The 17,212-nt window shown below is 33.3% G+C and overlaps 1 protein-coding gene across 1 annotated transcript in view; it reads left to right on the top strand.

The window, feature by feature from the left end:
- The window catches only part of NTRK2 (neurotrophic receptor tyrosine kinase 2), a 389,365-nt gene that overhangs the window by 329,784 nt on the left and 42,369 nt on the right, over positions 1 to 17,212 (top strand). The window contains exons 12-14 of the mRNA XM_053702438.1: positions 1,989 to 2,119; positions 2,850 to 3,022; positions 11,346 to 11,580. Of these exons, the coding sequence (XP_053558413.1) occupies positions 1,989 to 2,119; positions 2,850 to 3,022; positions 11,346 to 11,580 (539 nt within the window). The remainder of the gene's footprint in view (positions 1 to 1,988; positions 2,120 to 2,849; positions 3,023 to 11,345; positions 11,581 to 17,212) is intronic.

Genomic DNA, 17,212 nt, shown 5'->3' with positions numbered 1-17,212 from the left:
TATTCCTGATACAAACACATTGTGATGGTGTGTTACACTGTTATTTCTTAAAGTGAAAGTAAATTTCTGCTGTTTTTTACTAACGTTTTTATCGATCCGTTTTCGTCCTGACTCCTCCCATCTTATACTTCTTGTCTTTCTCAGTCTTTACGTATAGATCGGTCCCACCCACTCTATACGTATCATATATGCGCGTTCACAACAAGCAAGACCAATTGCAAAGCAAATATTCCATCCGCAATGCGCATGCGATTGACAATACTGCTGGGCTCCAATGCGCAGGTGTCTCCCTCACTTCACAACATAGTAATGAATGAATCATGATATTGTATTCATTCATTACTATGCTATGTTGCAAATACTGAGCGAAATCGTCAGAGGTTTATGCGAATTAAGGTGTGAATGATGTGCGCATGCACGTATAGGCCACAAGCTTTGTCTAATATGCAGATTAGATGGGACGCATACGCAGATGGGCCAATATGAAGATGACGTAGTGTCACGGCCGCCTAACGGCCAGGATTTCAATTGGCACAGAGAAATATTTATAGAGGAAGTAGAAAAATGATAGAAAAACGGGTTGTTTTTACCGAAGACGATATTGGGATTTTAAAATAGGTAAAACTTTGTTTTGAAAAAAATTTAAGAAATTTGATGAATGAAAGTCATAATGAATTGAAATGTTAAACTTAATTATGTTGAGCAAATGTTTAAATTTTACCTTCACTTTAAGATGATGTTTAAAACAATTAACAGCATTAGAATATAAAATAATATTTGCCTATAAAGAGACATTGATTTTTTAAGGCACTACTACCTTTTGCCTACCAAATTTAGGGCTAGATTACAAGTGGAGCGCTAATTTAAGGCTTGTCCGCAAATTTGTTCGTTTGTGGGCAAAAAATAAATAAATAGTAATAGAATCTTTAAAAAAAAAAAAAAAAAAACAGCATGAAGCAGTTTTATAGGGTTAAATGTGGTCGGAGTGGAGTGTTTGAAAAAAAAAAAAGGCACTGAAAAGTGCCTTTACATTGCGATATATGGAGACTTTGTGTTCCCGGTAAATATATATGTATATGTTTATATACATATATTTTTACGTGTTAATATGTGTATATACACATATTAGCACATAAATATAGAGTATATGTATATATTCATATATATTTATATTTACTCTTCAAGGAAGGTTATATTGACAATTGTGTGTGCTGGTATTACAAGTGGAGCAATTTTGCGCTCCACTCGTAATCTGGCACCTAATATGATATTGCAAACAACATTTTCTTTGTTTCATCTCAAAGAAGACATTTTAAGATGTATATCAGTTTTTTTGCTTTTTGAAAAGCTCATGTTCGTCTTCATCATAAATCAATATTTACTTGTCAGACTTGCAGGGGAGTGTCCCACTCTACCAGTATATCTGCGGCATTTGTCCTTATCAACCAATCAGTATTAGCAGGAAGGAAGAAACAATACAACAGTATTAGTTTCAATTTAAATATAAACTTTTACTAAAAGGAACAGGGGACCCCACATTTTTCTTTAATGATTTGGATAGAGCATACAACTTTACAATTTACTTCCATTATCAAATTAACTTCCAATTTACTTTGTTCTCTTGTTATCATTTGCTGAAGGAACAGCATTGCACTACAGACAGTAAGATGAACACATCTAGTGAGCCAATTACAAAAGACAAATGTGTGCAGTCACCAATTAGCAGCAGCTCCCACTAGTGTAGGATTTGTGTGTAATCTTTTTCAACAAGGGATACCAAGAGAATGAAGCACATTTGAAAATAGAAGTGAATTTAAAAGTGTCTTAAAATTACAAAATATATCTGAATCATGCAAGTTTAATCTAATCTTATCCCTTTAATATAGATATATATTTAAACAAAACAAATGTTGCTCTTTTATATGCATTATAGATTGTTGTTTCACTTACACTGTAATATCTGATATATATTTTATATTTTTATCTAGTTGTTCAGCATATAAAAAGGCACAACATTGTTCTGAAGAGAGAACTAGGAGAAGGCGCCTTCGGGAAGGTGTTTCTCGCTGAGTGCTACAATCTTTACCCTGAGCAGGATAAAATTCTGGTGGCAGTAAAGGTAATATCTTTATTTAATACTAAAAAGTTGTTTTGTGTTTTAATTTATTTTTTATAACTGTTTTTAGATCACAAACTAATAATGTGAGAAAAAGAAGTTACATAGTAATAAATCTACTTAAAATGACTATGTTAAAAAAGAAAATACAAAATAAAATATTACAGTAATCTTATAAAATAATACATTTTTACTTCTTTTTAATCCCTTTAAAACATTTCCTTTTACGTAATTCTACATTGTTAAAACGTATAAATTTATACAGCACATATCTTGTTCTGTCTTAGTAAAAACAGTTAAAAACAAGATGATACGTCTTCTTTTCCTTTCAGACTTATTTTTCTCTTTAAAATAAAAGCAACCCTCCACTCCCCCCACGCCTTTCTACTAGGATGGCGTTTACCCAGAAAAGAACATCACGTAACCCATCATTTTAATTGAATGGAGCATATGAAGAAAATGGGCTGAGTGGGAGAGATCATGTTCTTTTCTATGTGAAATTATCAGCACATTCTTCTTTCCCCCCCTTCATTTTGGCCTATCTAGCTATTTCACTTGTCTTTTCCTTGTTGCTATGCAACTATAACAGCTTTAGAGTTTCTTATGAATTCAGATCTGCTGCTGTTTTTTTATTTATTTTTTTATTTAAATTTCATATAGCTGACTATTACACTGTATATATATAACCACAGATTTAGTTTATTTCTTTTTTTCTCTGAATTCTGTCCAACAGACACTCAAGGATGCTAGTGATAATGCCCGAAAAGACTTCCATCGAGAAGCAGAGTTGTTAACAAACCTACAGCATGAGCACATTGTAAAGTTTTATGGTGTTTGTGTGGAAGGTGACCCACTTATTATGGTCTTTGAATATATGAAGCACGGGGATCTTAACAAGTTCCTTAGGTAAGTTACCCAAAGAAATATGAGATACTTGTCTTTTTATCATAGATCAGATCTGCTACTTCATAGAACAGATTAAAAAAAAAAAAAAAAGTTGTGGTTGCAACAAAATGCTACTGGTCTATATAAATATCATTGAAATACACAGGGCAGAGTAAACATAAAGGGAAAATGGTTAAAGTGGATACATTTTCCTGGCTGCAATTAAGCACCAGGCAGGGATTTTGTATGGTCTAGAGCAGTGGTTCTCAACTAAAGTGATCTCAAGGCGCAGTAAATTTTAGCTAGACATGTCCAGGGCCCGGTAGTTTATATATATATATAAAGTGAGCAGCAGGGGCAGGCTGATCAGCTAGGCAAATAGGACCTGGGCCAAGGGACCAGCAAGTAGGGGGGCCCACAAATGGCATCTTCACTGATCCTGGTGCATTCCTTAAGCTGGAGTTTTCAGTTGCCCTATCAGTAACTAAGCAAATAGTGGGGGCAGGGCAGGGAGGCTATCATGTTTTCATAAAATGTAATACATTTCAATCAGTGTGAGACAGTGTTCCTGGGGCCTTGATTGGTCTCAGTCTGCCCCTGGTGTGCAGTGGGGTAAGAGTGTGCAGTGGGGGGCATGACAGGTCGGGCCCACCAGCAGGGCTATCACGGCCCGGTACTGGGCCACGGCCCGGCTGTTGAGAAACCAGGGTCTAGAGTCAGACCTTCTGTCTCATTCCCACCATGATTACAGATACAAAATCCATCATTGCTGTTCCCATCATCCAACTCTTCACTCTCTGATCAATGTTGAATGCCACCCACAGAATCCTGTTTTTGACTTGCTACTTATCAACTGCTTCTCGTCCCTTTAAGTCCCCTACCCTGGATTATTATATTATGTAGAATATTATATTATATTTGAAATATGATAAAACACACTATACTCAATAACCTCATCTTCCTAATTGTTTTTCTCCCACCACTCTGCCCATAGCCTATATCTAAATTATCAGCTTATAACATGCTTTAATATATTTCCTCCTATTGCATCAATGTATTTGAATTTCCTATTTGTTCTATGCTTTTGGTTTAAAATATATATATAGTTTCCAGCACTCCACAAACTTGTAACTGCTTTTATAGTTCTGAGAAATCAGAATGATATCTGGTTGTTCAATGATTACAGCGTTCATCAGATGCTTTTGGAATGGAAGCTTCACTGATATTTACATTTAAACTGTCAAACATTTTCACAAAGCCAAGCAGTAAATATATATACAACATTTACCCTTAGCAATACATTGATTCTAACAAATGTACCACACTATAAATTAGAATTGTATGTCACTCCCTTTTTAACAATCAATGGAATCTCAGTGTAAATGGTTTTAACACAGCAATGCAAGTTATTGGAAACATCTTGACTCATGTTAAGTACAGTTAGACAAAATTAGAATACACTATAGTGATGACCAGACATGAATACACTCTAATGATGTCCAGACATGATACCAATATCTCAACATAACTACTATTTTGAGTCAGAATATTTTCATATAGACACAGAGTGGTATGTTTCTAAATAAAAATGTCTGATATGTCAAACCTTATATAGCTTGCTTATTCTCTCACAAATGTAGCTATCTTCATTATGAGCATTAGCTCGTTCTTTTTTTACAATAGCTTTAGAGCTTATTCTCATATATACTTATAACAAACAGGGTCCATGTCAAATAAATATTCTAGATAAAGCCAAAAGGATGGATTTAAATATACGTTTTATAGTGTGCTATACAATGTACATATTATTATATGTTCAAATCACTTATCTACATTTTCATTACATTTGAGGAGCATTCAAATACAGTATAATCTATTTTTAATACCCCATAAAGGGCTAACCAAGGGCAAATATATTATCTATTTGTGCAGTAACATCTCACAAATAAAATCAATAGCTCTTCTATTTCTACACTCATATTAAAAGTTAAATGTATTTTATCACTTGAGTGGCAGTCTAGAGCATGTTAACATCTAGATATCGGATACTGTGGGTGCATTAAATCCCTCACATAACAGACTTTTATGGGGCACTCTGAAAAACTTACGTTAGCTATTGCTTGCGCACTTAAATCTCTGATAAAATAGTGGCGTTCTTTAATTAGTTCTATATAATAGTATATCATTGAATTTTAACTACACATGCACACACACACACACCCTCTGTGTAACTGTATCTGCACTCACAGTTCAAATGTGTCTTCAAACAGGGTCCAAAGTCAAATTATTTGTAGAAGTTCCAAGCAGGGACTGCACTCACTGGGTTTAGAAAATAAACCAATATTTATTAAATGGCGACGTTTTCCAAACCCAGTGAGTGCAGTCCCTGCTTTGAACTTATATATAGATAGATAGATAGATAGATATATATTCATTGCATATTCATTCACAGTAATTACCATATGCAACACTTATAGGCATACTACATAGTCCCATGTTTATAACACATCAGTTAAAGGACCAGTCAACACAGTAGATTTGCATAATCGACAAATGCAAGATAACAAGACAATGCAATATCACTTAGTCTGAACTTCAATTGAGTAGAAGATTTTTTTTTCTGACAGTTTTAAAAGTATGTCTATGTCCACTTCCCCTGTGCCATGTGACAGCCATCAGCCAATCACAAATGCATACACGTACCATGTGACAGCTATCAGCCAATCACAAATGCATACATGCTTATTCTGTGAATTCTGGCACATGCTCAGTAGGAGTTGGTGACTCAAAAAGTTTAAATATAAAAAGACTGTGGACATTTTGTTAATGGAAGTAAATTGGAAAGTTGTTTAAAATTGCATGCTGTATCGGAATAAGGAAAGTTTCATTTTGACTTGAGTGTCCCTTTAAAGAACATGGAAGTCAAAGTTAAACTTTCATGATACAGAGTATAAAATTAAAAAAAAATTTTCAATTTACTTTTGTTACCAAACTTACCTCTTTGTTTTGGTATCTTTTGTTGAAACATATCTCCTTTCCATGAGAGCATACTAACGTAGGCTCCAAAACAATTCAATTCATTCCATTTGAATCATGATTATTTTATTTCCATACCCCCTTAATATATATTATCCATAATATAATATAGGTACAGGCATTCTGGATGCTTCGTTAGCATCAGAATGCGGAAGAAGGCAGCCACTTGTGGCGTTCGGCTTTTTTGGAGCCAGATTCCTTCTTGTGAAAGTGCAACACACTAAGATCTGGATTTCCACAGAGCTTAGTATGTTGCGCTTTCAGAAGAAGGAATCCAGATCCGAAAAGAGCTGAACGCCATGAGAGGCCGTCTTCTTCCACATTCGTATGCTAACGAACATCTGAACGCCCGTGCCTAATATAATATGCAATAGTCATGTCTAGCTGAAACACAATAATGCGGATTATATATTACTTTAAGAAAATTAATCACTAACACTAAACTTTGGGATGGATTGTGTGTTCACTATTGATGCTGTAAATAAGATTTCAATAGTCAGATCCTTTATTTTTATAATGTTCCCCAGGTGAATGCTGTCTAGTGTATGTCTGGCTCATACTTAAGGTTCAACACGTGTCACTACATGAGCTGCTAAGTTCTGTTTTCCGTTGACTGGATGTGGCAGTAGTTGTCATAATAGCGTCTTTACCTATTGTTGACCCCACCACCTGCCTTACACATAAGAAGCCTGTAGGATCAAACAGTGATATCATTATGGTCCTAAAGCAAATTATTTGCCATTGCTATGAATAGCTGAGTTGTTCCTGCTTGAGATGGTTTTACTGTGAAATGTAAACATTGATTACTTTTAAAGCAGAGACTTATAATGGTTAAGAAGAGAAAGACTCATTTGCAAAAGTATTTATTGAAATTAAATATAACATTGAAACTACAACGTCTACCTAACATCTTCTACACAAAGATAACGTAAACCATATTTACTCATGTTCATTCAACAACAGAATTGTGGGTTTGTGGATAACCATTTTACATAAAATGCTTGGTTAATTAAATGGACACTATAGAAAACTGGTTTTAAGATAAAATATATAAGTGGAAATACATATTAAAGACAATATGAGATATGAAAATTAAAGTGAAACATTACAATTATTAAATAGGACCTGTTGATCAGTAGATCTGAGAATGCTATGACCCATTAACATAGTAATGCAGCATGCTCATACCTCTGCTGGAAAATTGTAAAGAAACACAAATGGTAATGTATGACACACTTAATCAGTAATAAATAGTTTGTTTAGACCCATCAAGAAATGGTCTGACATTTAGACAAAGAATGTGTATTTGCAATATCTTAAACACATGTATTTTACAGAGCATTTAGTAAATGCAGCCTCTGCCCTCAGCTCCCTCTCACTGCATGATACACTGGAACAACACTTTTGTTCTGGCAAATCACATTTCACAGAATAAATGTTATTGCTGAGAAAATGGGATCTGATTTGCACACATACATAGTGTAATACTAATTCAACTGTGGTATAATAATCATGTTTGCTTCACAGTGAAGTGGAGCTGCCTTGGAGCATTACCTTTTCCTTAAACCAGCCTAGGAACATGTGATTGTATTGATGAGAAAGAGGTTTATAATTGTACAGGTTGTGTGGCATTGACTTAACTACCAGGGATACAGAGAGTGCAGTCTTCGTTTTAAATGTACATAAGGTGGTAATAAACCTAGGGAGGGAGCATGTCTCACATTTACTCCAGTTCAGAGGTTTTTGTATAAACCCCAAATGATGTTTTAAACGGTTACAGTAAAGTGAGAGGAGCTAATTAATTCCAGAATATCCCACAAATATCCATCGTATAACTAACTATTAATCAGAATTGTGTCATTTATTAAGACTTCTTCTTCACAAGGACATCTATAATGCACCGTTTCTTACCCTTTTTCCTGCAACATCAACATTAGAAATTGTCTAGTGTACTGCTATACCTAATACATAAGGCAAATTGCAGTAGTTTGTATACTGCATCACTCAGCAAGCCAGAAAGCAGCTAAGAGTGAAACAGCCCCTGGCAACTTTCTAATCTGACTAATTTTAAAGCCACTCATGCATATAACTCAGTATTTTATATACATGTCTCATTTTTAGGTTATGACCTATGACCCTTATTTATTAGGGGGTCCAAAGAACAAATACCTTTACAGACCATTGCAGAGCTGACTTAGAATATATATATATATATATATATATATATATATATATATATATATATATATATATATATATATATATATATATATATATATATATATATATACACATACATACATACATACATATATAAAAATGCTGTTATAAAAGACCACACTAGGAAATTTGGAAATTGACTCTGGTATCAGCTGCCTAATATGCTGTCTTAAAGGCTCTTACCCGCCTCATTCATGGAAGGTAAAATCATCTCATGTACTCTTTAAATAATTAACGTTATACCATGTGTTATTCTTTTGTGGCTAAATTAAATTTGGTATTGTGTTCACCAGGAATAAACACCAGCAACATAACCCTAACCATTATAAATACCAGTAATTCAGCCATGAAATGGAAATCTATGGGATTAAAACAATACAGTAATTGTAAGACTTCAAATTTAACGTTATAAATGAAAACACAATAAAACAAATCTATTATTCCATTTTCTAAAGGCAAATAGCAGTGAACAATTTTGCCAGTATACAAATATATTAGTGACAAATGAAATGTACATAATAAGATTCTTATAACCTACCTGCTCTAAATGTATGTTGCACAGTTTATAAGAACATGCCTAAGTGGCATAATCAAGCTATTTTCTACCCTGCAGCGCCCCCCCAAGGACAATAAAGGAATTCTTTGAGATATTAATGAATGTAGGCTGAGGTTTCCTGCCGCATGCATAGCTTCATGTTTCAGGAATCAGACCTTATATTGAAGGTCAAAAGCAGTGTCTGAGCGCAGAGTTCATCCTAAGGAGAATTATTTGGGGGAGTGCAGACACCGCAGTGAAAATTACTGTGGATTTATACAGCTGCACGCTGTTGGAAACTAGAATTTCAATAACCCCAAAGGAAAATGCAAAGATAAGAAATCCGGATTGAACATTGAAATAGAATTAAATGAGAGAAGTTTAATTATCAGGGAATAATCTTTTCCGGAATCCAATTACTGCAAAGTAGTGAGTTCCACTATAAAATATTGTTGTCACTTTCAGAAAAGAATTTGCTGTTGCCCGTGACTAATGTACAGATGTTTTAATTTATTTTGACTTTCATTTTTTTTAATGCTTTTCTTAAAACAATTCATTTCTTTAAAGTAATGTGCCTCTGTATCTGTAACATATTAGCATTGGTTTAAATAAAATTAGTTTATTTTTAGTAATGTGTTATTGCCTTCCTTGTGATTTTTATTTTGTTTGAAATATTAATTACTATAAATTATAGAGGACCCTTACTAATGTGAACAATGGTTAAAACTCCAAAGAATATACAGTAAGTACTTAAAAATGATATAGGATATTTTTAATTGCATATCATGTTCACCTGCTTTCCTCTTAGAAAAAAATATAGATTGTTTTTAAAACCAATTGTATAGTGGAGTGAATAACCCCAAAATAAACAGATGCACATTCTTTTATATTGTAAATCGAATAAATTGTTGAATTTTCTTTACACTCTGATAATGTCTTATTGTTGTCAGATTGTGCTTATTAGATGTAAACAGCATTTTCACTACTCTTTCTGTAAAGGTACCCAAACAATTCATCCCTTCCTGGTGCTTAGTTACTCGTCTCTCTTTCCCTCTTTGAAAGAAGGGTTTTAAACCAACATTTCCTTTTAGTTAAAGGGATATAATACTGTTTTTATTGTTGTATTAAAAAAAGGTACCAAGCAGTGGCTTAATAGAAATCACTGCAATATGTATTATTCATCATTTTAAAAGGATTTCCTTTTATCTTTTTAGCTTAATTTGTGCAATGAATATTACTTCCCATCACACCCCTAAAATAAGGCTGAGGGCTCTGCAGAATGGCATATCTAGCTTGATATCATAAATCCTCTAGAGTAACAAAAGCTGGTTAACTTATCAGGGAAAGCATGAGAGACAGGAAGTCAGGTTCTGCCCATGCTCAGGTGAGGCAGAATGCAACCTATGTTCTCAACATGTATGCTCCCTTATCTAGCTATAGTCAGGGGCTACATTGATCATTTCTAAGTGTGCATTTTGCAAGAAAATAAGTAAGTTGTTTGCTGTTTTTAACACAATCTGTTTCTTTTTATGTTTACTTTGATTTAACATAAAATTATATATATATATATATATATATATATATATATATATATATATATTAGTAAAGTAACTTTATTTCCCTTTAGGCAAGGGAAACAGGAGTCATGTAATACCCACTATACCACAGAAAAATTCACTGTCTTCTATTACAAATAATAGGTCACTTGACTTTCTAGGTCTGATTGGGGTGTGAGGGGTAGGGGCTCTATTAAAGCCTATACAACATTTTAAAGGGACAGTAAAGTCAAAATTATTTCATGATTCAGATAGAGCATGCAAAACGTTCTTATTTACTTCTGTTATCACTGGAACAAAGTAAATATGATAATACTTGTGAATTAGATGTTTTTTTTATTACATGCTGTCTGAGCCATGAAAGTTTAAGTTTGACTTTACTGTCCGTTTAACTGCTGCCACAGGAGATCTCATGTCTTTGCAAGTAGTGCCAAGGTTGAGCTATTATGACTAAGGAGTTGCCTCTCGGAACATCCTCAATTCATGTACATACACAGCTAGCAAGGCGCATGATCATATTGGTGGGCCTCTTTACCAGTGTTCCCCCTAAGGCCACATTTTGTGAGTGGCTCAGCAGTGAAACAGTTAATTAGGGAACTGCGCCCTGCAGTTGGCAAATACTACACAATGCAGACCTCAAGGTATGATTTCCTTATTAACTGTTTCACTGCTGGGTGGATCATTAAATGTGGTCTTAGAGAGAACACTACTCTTGACCAACTGGCATGAAGGAGTAGATCGCCATGGGGACAACATGTTATCATACTTATAAGTTAATAAAGGGGTTTCCTAAAGATATAAAACATGGTATTTGGCACAATTACAAGCACATATTAGTCTTGACAATACCTTTCAAGAATGGGCAAAATTATACTTTCTTATTTCAACATATGGAACACATACATTTGAGCAATTTTCATTAGATACAATTGCTGGATGAGTATGAGAAGTTCTTTAAATTTGTTTTTAATTTTAATCTCTTGTCTATTGGTCTCAGGGCCCATGGACCAGATGCAGTTCTCATGCAAGAAGGGAACCGTCCTGCTGAATTGACCCAATCCCAGATGCTGTACATAGCTCAGCAGATTGCGGCAGGTATGGTGTACCTGGCATCACAGCATTTTGTACATCGAGATCTGGCAACAAGAAATTGTCTAGTTGGAGAAAATCTTCTGGTGAAAATAGGAGATTTTGGCATGTCAAGAGATGTGTACAGCACTGATTACTACAGAGTAAGTTAAATGTGATGTCTTTCATGCTTACACTGATTACAACATAAAGAAGCATTTAATGTGGGGCATTTATGGTCTGAGCTAATGATTTGCTGTAAACATTGTAACCGATTAGTTATGGCGCATTAAATGCTTTGTTTATGGGGCTTTATGTGTGTATATAGGGGTATGATAATAATGTTTGTTACCTAAAGTAGGTTACTAGATACATTCACTAATATAATGAATCAGATTGTGTAAATCACTGGAAGATTAATAGTGTTTATGGAGTAATAGAATCCTACCAAGGGTGTTGTAACTCTTAATAATATAATATACATTCTGTAATAGAGCAATCTTAATGGTCATTTCTGTTTGCAAATTGCTTTACAATGTGTGTGCGTCCCTGCATGTGTGTGCATGCGTCCCTGCATGTGTGTGTATGCATCCATGCATGTGTGTGTGCATGCGTCCATGCATGTGTGTGTGAGCATGCGTCCCTGCATGTGTGTGTGTGTGTGCTCATGGTTAAACATTCTATTGCAGGATGTTCTTGGATCTGCACATGTTTAGCATATAAGGCACTACATTTTATAGCTGCAATCATGTTACAATGCAGCACACAACATAATAGTACATAGTAGAATAATCCCACATAATGTGTCCAGATTAGCAGATTATGCTGTAATTGAGCAGCAGGAACACGCGTGATTGTCTTGTATTCTGTATAATTGCTTAAATGAGCCTCATGTGTATTTGTCACCCAAGTCAATTTACCAATCAGTCAAGGCAATAAAGCTACACATACATCAAAAGGGTTGCTATGCAGAATAATTTTCCAAATCTGTAAAATTTGTGTAATATTATATGTGTTATATTTTCATATATAAAGTCTGTTTTAGATTGAGATAAACTGAATACTGTACTGTTAAAAACCCTTTGTTAAAAAGCCTCCTACAGTTGGATCTAAAACTGTGCCACCTCCACTCCGTTGCAACTGAAATAATTACATGTTCACAATAAAGAAACAAATCTGACAATTTGATTTGAATAGTGTGCTCAGTGCTGTAGGATATCTTAGAGCACTGCAGCTTCTATGCATTAGGAATTTTTCTTTAATATTACTTGAACAGTCTGCCATGTAATTGCTAGATATTTTTGCACAAGTTGAGTTTTAAAACATGTATGTATTGTTCCATTAAAATATATACAAAGTAAGTTTTAAAATATGCAATAAAGGAAAGCATACATTTTTAATAATAAATTATGAAAACAGTTCTTATGTTAGTTTCATTACAGTGAGAAGGAAATACACCCATTATATATTAAAGGGATTATATCTTTATTGATATCTAAGGAAACTCTCAAAATAAGGATTTCAATTTTTCTTTTATACACATTTATTCCTAGCATTTAAATTAGAAATATAGTTTATGCATTAACCATTATATATAATTTATTTTTATTTTTTTATTTTTTTTACCTGCTAGTTTAATAACTAAGTTTAAATCAAGAGTGCATTCTAGGGAAAAAATGTATGAAGGATGATGTATTTTTGTTGGAACGTCATATGAAAAGTGTTTAAAAGTTAAAGGGACAGTCAAGTCCAAAAAGAACTTTCATTTTTCAAATAGGGCATGTAATTTTAAACAACTTTCCAATTTACTTTTATCAACAATTTTGCTTTGTTCTCTTGGTATTCTAGTTGAAGCAAACCTAGGAAGGCACATATGATAATTTCTAAGCCCTTGAAGGCCGCCTCTATTTTATTTACTTTTCACAGCAGGGGAGAGCAAGCTCATGTAGGCCATATAGATAGCATTGTGATCACACCCGTGGCTAGTGGCAGACACTGCACTAATTGGCTAAAATGCAAGTCAATAGATAATAACTAAAAGTCATGTGATTAGGGGTGGTCAGAAGATGCTTAGATACAAGTTAGTCACAGAAGTAAAAAGTTTATTAATATAACAGTGTTGGTTTTGCAAAACTGGGGAATGGGTAATAAAGGGAGTATCTATCTTTTTAAACAACAAAAATTCTGGTGTTGACTGTCCCTTTAACACTCTCATTTGTCCATTTAAAAAGCTCAGATTCACAGAGCAGGAAAGCACATGGTTACACTTAAAGTGAAAGTCAACCATAGTGTTTTTATTTGTTTCAACCATTCACCGTTCTTAGCTGCTACAGCAGCCCACGGCAAAAAAATATTTTGTTAAGAGGTAACGTTTTCACCTCTTAGCAAATAGCCGTGCGGTAAATCCGGCTCCCATGGGCGCCAAACCGGATTTACTGCAAGGCTATTGGCTAAGAGGTGAAAACGTCATCTCTTAGCAAAAAAATGTTTTGGCTGTGGGCTGCCGTATCAGCTAAGAATGGCGAACGGTTGAAACGCATAAAGGCACTTTCTGTATGAAGTATCTTATAATTCATGAATGAAAGGGCCCTTTATTTGTTTCAACAGTCAACCCTAGCATTTAAAAAAACGCTATGGTTGACTTTCACTATAAAGAACAAACATCCGATTCCCAACACAAATATGAGCTTTTCTTCCTTCTCTCACAGAGGACTCAAGTCAACTGATGCACTTATTGCTACTACTTGTAAAAAGTAGTTACACTTAATGCTTTTTTTTTTTAATCGCTTGCAACTTTGAAAGGAACAGTAAGCACTTTGAGATGTTACCATACAATGTTTCTAGTCTTGTCTACTTCAGTTACAAACCCTGATTGGCTTCTTCAAATAAGTCAAGGGTAGGTAGAGGTTGGTTATTGACAAACAATTGTAGCAAACACTTAAAACATTTTCAAACTCACGTAGTATGTTCCTTTTATTCAAGATGACAGAAAAATCTTATACTTGCAAGAAGTTTACTGTACAAGAGAGTTTTGGATTTTGGAATATTTGTATATTTGCATCTGTAAAATGGGACAGTTAGGAGAGGGGATGGAACAAGTGTAAACAAAAGTATCAGTATGTAATTTAGACAATATTTTCTTTTTCATTATACAACTTATATAGGTACATTTTTAATATTTTTGTATACATAGTACCCTCAGAAAGATAGTAGAGTAGTTTAATCATAAAGGAAATATTGTTTGTTTTAAATACACTATTATTTGCATTTTAGAACATTTAAAAAAAAAAAAAAAAGAGAGACACAGGTAGAGAAGGATTGTGACTGAAAGGCAGGGAATAGTAGTCATTTTTGATCATTTTATTTTTAAAAAAAATTATGAAAAAGTTTGGATTTCAGAATGTTAGGATTTTGGAATTCCGCATTTGGGGGTTTGTGCCTGTATATATATCTATGTTACATGTATTTGTATTTATTTTGTAATCAATGATTCTACAGCCTTTTGTAGTTTTAGTTTCATTGGGGCAATATGTTAAAAATCTTTATGACTTTATTTTGTTAGTTAAAATCAGTTAATTTTGATTGAATGACAAAATGCTCTTTATTTAATTTATATTATTAAATATATATAAGCTTCCCATTTATCAGATATGTTCCATATGAACATTTATTACAAAAAAATGAATTGAACCATACAATAAATATTATAACTATCCTTTGATGGTCAAACAATGTTGTACTCTTCATTTTAAAGTAGAAAACACAGCATTTTTATTAAAATCAATCCCAAGATCAGATGTAATTTCATTATGGTATAACTTTTAACCTCTCTGCCTTGTGTTTCAAGCCCCTTGGGTTACAAATGAGTTAATAATACATGTAGGTTTTTTTTGTAGTGAAAAGGAAAATAGAAGACTAGCTGAACAGATATCAATAAAAGTATTGTGTGGTACATGTAAAATGCAACCTCTGTGACATTAAATGTCACCTTCGACACAGCTTCTACTGTTCCATGATTAGGGTCTAGTTCACCATATGGCAGAACTATAGGTTTTCAAATATTCTTCCTCAAAACTTAATGTGATTATCCCTTGTATGTTTTGTTTGTCTAAATCTCTTGTTTGCATTTCCACATTTGGGCCTCCCCACAGAAAAGACAAAATTAAAAGGTTAATAGGAAACTATCTTTTGTCACAGAAAAAAAAAATATATTTTTAAGACAAAGTTTATAATTGTGTTTGTTCCCACACAAATAGATTAGAAATTACCTTATATCTTACAAAAAAAAAAAAATCAAATTTTCTATATTTCATATAGATAGTAGACTAGTTTTAGTAAAAGTACTAGCATTATTTTTTTTACATTGAGCCCTTTAATAAAAATTAAATTGCTTGAGAGAATATCGCCTTGACCCAATTAAATATTTTATGAGCAAAACACACACACATATATATATATATATATATATATATATATATATATATATATATATATATATATATATATATATATATATATTAATTTCCAGTAGATTAGATATTGAAAACTGATATGAAGAAAACAATATCAAAATTTTATAGTGTATGTAAGTGGCCCACATCTGCTCTTGATATTTAGCATTGTACCCATTGTAGTATAAGGGTTGTTCTTTAATAAAATGTATTAGTAAATATTACATTTCACAGTACATACACACATATCTGCACATATAAATACACCCTACGCACTAACTATACACACACACACTACACACACTCCCACTTTACTCACACACACAAACACACATTCACATCTTACTCATTTTAAGCTTATTGTGAATCTATACGGTTACTATGGCTACATAAAGCTTGGTGCTGCAGTTATGTATTTCTGATTCACATTTCATTAGACCTCTTTAGTAATCACAGCAAGCTCTGAAAAACATTTCAGATTCAATACATTTGAACACTAAAATGGAACACTGTATTAATATGCCTTTATTGAACGTGTGGGCCATGTAGATTCTTGTATATAGTACACTTTGTAGTTCTTAGTTGTTATTGATAGGACAATAAGGATGAAGCTATACTGCTTTCATTTTATGTGTAATGTGATTTCCTATCTCAAAAAAATTGATTAAGAAGAGGGCTCCAATGCTACATTAAATTGTTTAACATTTGGTGCATTCTTTATTTGATTCTCTCACTGTATCTGTAATTTGACTCTAAAATTATGTTTTTTTTCTGGAGCTAAAGTGTATCTTGCAAGATTTGGAATTGAGCTTTCAATATTTTACACAATTTCTTAATCAATGCTTGACCCTAACTTAACTCAACAAATGAGATAAGAGTAACATACTTAAGAGCTTTTTCAATTGCTTATGTGTAATATGCATATGTAAATATGTAAATATAAATAATATTAATAATCATTAGGATAATAATAATAATAATAATAATATGCCTTTAATATTCCACCAAATGCTTGTTTTGTGTATGCAGAGCAATTTGATGCAACCCACAGTTGCCATATTTTTAAGAATTTCAGAATCCATAACAGACATTTTGTATGCCTGAAATATACTTTTATAGCTCTTTTAAACTATAGAAAATGATTTTTCACTGTGTCATAAGGTGCCTTTATTTAATAGTTTCCATGGCAACCTTTGCAGTTTCCATGAAATTCTAGATTCTAATGAAAGAGCCAGAAGAAAATAAAATGTGTATCACTCTGCCTTTATTTAAAGTAATGAATGCATTCAAATATCCAGATACTTAGGGCCTGGTGATCAAACACTGGCCATCGTGGAGAGATATC

This window comes from Bombina bombina, chromosome 2 (assembly GCF_027579735.1).
Source record: "Bombina bombina isolate aBomBom1 chromosome 2, aBomBom1.pri, whole genome shotgun sequence".
Classification (NCBI taxonomy): domain Eukaryota; kingdom Metazoa; phylum Chordata; class Amphibia; order Anura; family Bombinatoridae; genus Bombina; species Bombina bombina.
Note: the sequence above shows the minus strand (reverse complement) of the source record. Positions and strands in the feature narration are given on the sequence as shown.